The sequence below is a fragment of the Mobula birostris genome, chromosome 3, assembly GCF_030028105.1.
Source record: "Mobula birostris isolate sMobBir1 chromosome 3, sMobBir1.hap1, whole genome shotgun sequence".
Taxonomy (NCBI): Eukaryota; Metazoa; Chordata; class Chondrichthyes; order Myliobatiformes; family Myliobatidae; genus Mobula; species Mobula birostris.
The window spans coordinates 32912313-32917484 of NC_092372.1; the positions used below are offsets into that span (position 1 = coordinate 32912313).

The 5172-nt window shown below is 42.5% G+C and overlaps 1 protein-coding gene across 1 annotated transcript; it reads left to right on the top strand.

Moving 5' to 3' along the window:
• The first annotated feature begins 805 nt into the window (after window positions 1–805).
• On the top strand, window positions 806–2929 carry LOC140194562 (C2 calcium-dependent domain-containing protein 4C-like). Its single transcript, XM_072251781.1, has 2 exons — window positions 806–2137; window positions 2487–2929. Exon 1 carries the CDS (start codon window positions 1079–1081, stop codon window positions 1895–1897), a length of 819 nt encoding a protein of 272 aa, XP_072107882.1. The 5' UTR covers window positions 806–1078; the 3' UTR covers window positions 1898–2137; window positions 2487–2929.
• The last annotated feature ends 2243 nt before the right edge of the window (window positions 2930–5172 follow it).

The following is a 5172-nucleotide window of genomic DNA, read 5'->3' on the forward strand; positions in this document are numbered from 1 at the left end:
CACTTCCAGGAATGGCAGGTGTGCAATAGTCCTACCCCCCCCCCATCCATATATTATTAATTTTGGACTGCACTCCTGAGGTTTTAGAGTTTATTTTATGTATATATTCTTGTCGTGTTGCAAAACGTTGAGCTGCTAAACTGTTTCATTGCTCCACAACAATGACAATAAAGTTCTTCTTCTTCTCTTAATACTTAATGTGTGTATTAACTAGAATGTTGGATCGTATTTGCTTTCCTCTCAAAGTCTAGGTCATTCACCCAGTATACTCCAGCAGTGCCGAATTTGTTTTAAGCAACAATCAATTCGCTGATGGAGCTCCGTCAGCATCTGCAGGGGTGGGGTTTGGGGTGGCCAGCGAAGGTATTATCAATACTTCGGGTGCGAACTCTGTATCACAACGATTTAGATCCAGGTTAGTTCATGTCATAAACACCAGGGTGCCATGGAACTCCTTGCTCCCACAGTAAAAGTATTCATGGTCATAATAAATATAATCACAGCGCAAAACGACAGAATGGGGCAGAGACTGTTGTGTAATCTGAGGCAATACATAAACAAAAGTAATTAATAACGGCAATGACGAAAATGTGAGAGGTCGAATGAAGAGTCCCGGAATGTGTCTGCACGGGAAAGAGATGAGGAGGAGTTAATTGGTCCAGAAGTTGGACAGTAGTGGGGAAGAAGCTGTTCTTAAGTCAAATTCCTTTCCTGCCACAGATGCTGCCTGAGCTTTTGAAATGTGCGGGCAGACTGTTTGTGGTTCAAGATTCCGGCATCCGCAATCTTTCGTATCTCCGGAATTTGTTTCAAGCGGGGCGTGTTGCCTTGCGCTTATCTCGCATAGTCCGTCAGTGAGGCTGGTTGCTGTTTGATTTGCCACGTGTATGTGCACGAGTTACAGTTGCGGGATGCAGGGGGCTGGATTGGCGGCTCTGCCGAGGTTGCCACTGACGCAGAAATTACCCAGTGACGTTCTCCGCAAGCATTATTTAAAAATCGCTCCAGCCCACTGCGTCCTCAGATCCGCTCTGACCTACTCTTTCCAGAACACAGCAGACTTCGGGGCCGTACAATCATGCTGTCCACGACAAACTGCGTGAGCTTCCGAAGCACGTTGGAGGGTCTGCTGCCCTGGGCCGGTATGAGAACTACAAACTGCCAGAACGGCGGGGGACACAAGAACTGGCCGCCCAAGAAGTCCAAGGACATCTTCAGTGTCATGGTGACTCCTGATCGCATCCCGAAGTTCTTCATCCCATCTTTGGGTGTTCACGCCCAAGCAGAACATCCCACGGAGGCGGACGAGGATTGCCAGTCGCCTGCTTTACTTTTGCAGCCCCGGGAGGAAGGGTCGAGGAGAGCCAGGAGCCCTACCGCGTCCAGCACCAGGAGCGACCGTATCCTGGTGCGGGGAAGTCCGCTGCAAAGCTGCCCGCTAGCCGGGGAACTGGAGAGGGCGGCGGACCACTCAGACCCTGCAACCAGAGCTGCGCTCTCCTTACCCCACTTACAGAAAATCACCACCCCTTACGGATTTCCAGCCCTGGGCGAGATCCCACATATCAGGAGGAAAGAATCTCTCTTCTTTGAGCGCGACGTGGCAGAGATCAGGAGCTTGCTGAAGAGCAGCAAGCAGAGTCGGACGTTGGGCAGGAGCCGCTCCAGCGCACTCACTGAACTCGAGTTGCAGAAGCTCCCTGGCGCCAGCGTAGTCTCCCGGGCCAACAGATCGGCGTCCTGGGAAACCATCGGCAGCCCCAGCCTCCCCCAGGCATCCACCTCCTTGACCAACTTAGTCAAAGACAAGAATAAGTTTCGGATCCTGATTAAGAAACACTTTGCTAGCATTAAGCGTATGAAATCCAATTGTTCATCGGCGCGGCTGGCTGGCTGATCGGGCGCTGAGCAGTTTCAGTGCATGATCGTACGGGAAAACTCCCCGCACGTCCCGGGACCCACCTTGTGCACAGACTCTGCTGTCATCACGGCAGCTTCTGTCGTCATCTTAGGGGTAACTGTGGGTCTTAGAAGTGGGAACAGAACACTTGGAACCAGGCAGCAGGTCGGGTAGCATCTGCAGAAAGAAGAGTTAATATTTCAGGACTTACGCCTTGCTCTGGAAGGAGAGAACGAGGTAAGTTCAGTCATGTATTTAGAAGGATCCATGACAGTGTAACACTAATTTTGCTTATTGACAAAAATAATATATTAAAACTTTCTTTAAAATACGCAAGCAAATTCGTTTTGAAACAAGAACATGGTATGAATTTATATTTACTAAAAACATTTAAAAATTAAGAATATAGAAACAAAACTTTCTTGGCTGACTTATTGTACAGGGGCTCTAGATCGCTAGTTACTCTCCCCCCAAAAATAAATTAAAAAACGTTGCGAATGATAATTGAATTATATGACGTTGAGTTTAATAAAAACTTTTACCAGACTTCTAAAAATACTGATTTTGTTTGGTTTTCTTTTATCAGGACTCAAGCGTTTTGAAGAATTTCTTCGGGATACCGGAAATGCACATTTCGCCTCCTGAGTGATTGCCCGTTTCCCAAGAGAACAAGTCTGTCGCACAAATTCCGTGTCCTTGTTTGTATCAATAATAAAGTGAACTCTGTGCTAAATAAAGCATTGCTCAATCGCGTTTTATTTGAGCTGTGCTTCTCTTAGCCAATTGAGAAGTGCTGCAATGAACGGAAGTTTCCAGGGAAGATGATTTTGGCAGTAGAGCCAAGGTGGAATCTGACCCAACGGACAATGAACAACTGGATGTATCAGTTAAAATATAAACACACCTAGATTATTACTTGGAGGATAACAAACTGTAACTGTCCAAAGTTTAATAAGGAATGAGGCATCGAAGTCCATTGATCCAAAAGCAAAAACTTGAATCCTCCAGGGCAATTAGGCAATTAAAAGTAAATAAATGCTGACTTTTTTTTGAAATGCAGGTTTAAAAATAGTTATCTAATGTCTTGTTCACTCATAATGTGTTTCCTCAGTTTCAAGATAAGTCATAGATGCCAGGATTGACAGCCCTGAACATATTTCTAAAGGGAGTTTGGACAGTTTGCACATTCTGAAACACCAAGATTCAAATTTGTAAGTTAAAAATGCAGAGAGCTATCAGACCAGTTGTACAATGATCACAGTTACACTCACCATTTTGTTTTGCAAAAATTGAATATGTCACACATGTTTGTACAGTGAAAGGCCTAGTGAGAAAGAGACTTCAAGTCAAGCATTAAAGGTGATTGAAGAATTTGTGGGCTGCTATGCTGCTAAGATCATAAGTAAGCAGCGTTGAGATCACCAAATACTTTTCCACCGAAGAAAGCACAGTAATGAAGTCTAGATCTGAGGGTGAGGGAGACAGAGTATGGCTTGAAGAGATATTGAAAGATTGCTGAGGTGATGGGCACATTTGTGGATGGAGACTATAGAACATAGAACAGTACTGCACTAGGTAGGCCACTCAGCCCAGAAAGATGCAGATATTTTCATTGGTATGTTTTTTTTAAGTTGAACAGATGTGCGTAATGGTAGGGGAACACAATATCAATAATGTATATGTATAATACAATGTCAATAATGTATATGTAGGAGCAGATTTGGGTCACTTGGCCCATCGAGTCTACTTCACCATAGATTTTTTTTCAACCCCTTTCCCCTGCCTTCTCCCCAACGCTCTTCAGCCCCTTACCCATCAAGAACCTATCAAACTCCATCTTAAATACACCCAGTAACTTGGCTTTCACAGCCCTGTGTGGCAATAAATTCCACAGGTTCACGACGGATTGGCTGAAGAAATTCCTCCTCAACCCATTTCTGAAGGGGTGTCCATTTATTCTGAGGCCATGCCCTCAGTCAGTGTGAAAGGATATCTTTTGCATAAAATAAGTAATTATGAAAGAGGATTCGGTGGAGTTGAATGGAATAGTGGAGTTTAAGGAAACATTTTATAACTGTAGGGTATGGATAGATTCATTAAGTAGGAGAATTTTTGGCAAATAGACTATAGAACATAGAATATCAAACACTATGGCACGGTACTGATTGAATTGGCCTTTTAGCCCTTGTGTTAATCAACGATCTAAACAAACCCAATCTCCCTGCATATGGTGGTATACCTCTTCTCTACCAATTCACACATATCTTAATGTCTCATAATTGTCACAATCATATTTTCTTCCATCATCTTACCTGGCAGCATGATCCATGCACCCCTCATTGTTTATATCAGAATCAGAATAAGATTTATTATCACTAACCAAGTGATGTGAAGTTTGATGCTTTCTAGCAAAAGCATAAAATTACCTTAAATTACAAAATAAGTAAATTGCTCAAAAATGTGGGTAACAGGAGGCCATGCACTTCAGTGAGAAGAATCTAAAGTCAGGCTATTATTGAAAGGGAAAAGAAGATGAAGGATCGTGGTTGTAGTGTTTATTTCAAATATTTAAACCTAAGATACAACTAGTAGTAAGAGAGGGAAATGGTGAAATGATCTGAGTGTTTGTACAATTGTACAGGGTATTGGTTAGCTCATTACTGGAGTATCTTGCAAACTATTGGTCTCCTTATTTAAGGGATGTTTCACTGGCATTGAAGGCAAACTGAAAGGAAATCACAAAGCTTATTCCTGGAATGCAAGGATTAGACTATCATGAGGTGCTAAAGAAATTACATATATAAAGTAAATTTACATTTATTATCAAAATACATATAATGTTTCCATATTCAATCTTGGGATTCATTTTCTTTCAGGCATAGTCAATAAATTAAAGAAGGATAATAGAATCAATGAAAGACCACACCAACAAGGTGGACAACCACTTGAAATAACAAGCTGTGCAAATACAAAGAAAATAATCCAATATGCCACCACCTGAAGCACTGATGAAAATGGGATTACTTCAACAACTGCTTCACAGCCCGATGGTAATAGCAACAACATAGATGTAGAGCCTCCACAGAACGCTGATGATGAAGCTGAGCTCACAGACAAAATGATCCTAACATTTAACATCACACTAGCAGAATACATGGGCACTCACCCAGCAAATAGACTCCATCTACTAAAACAAAACACATCATCAAAATATGCAAAAATTATTAAGACTTTAAGCAATATTATATTACCACAATACTTAGAAAAACTTG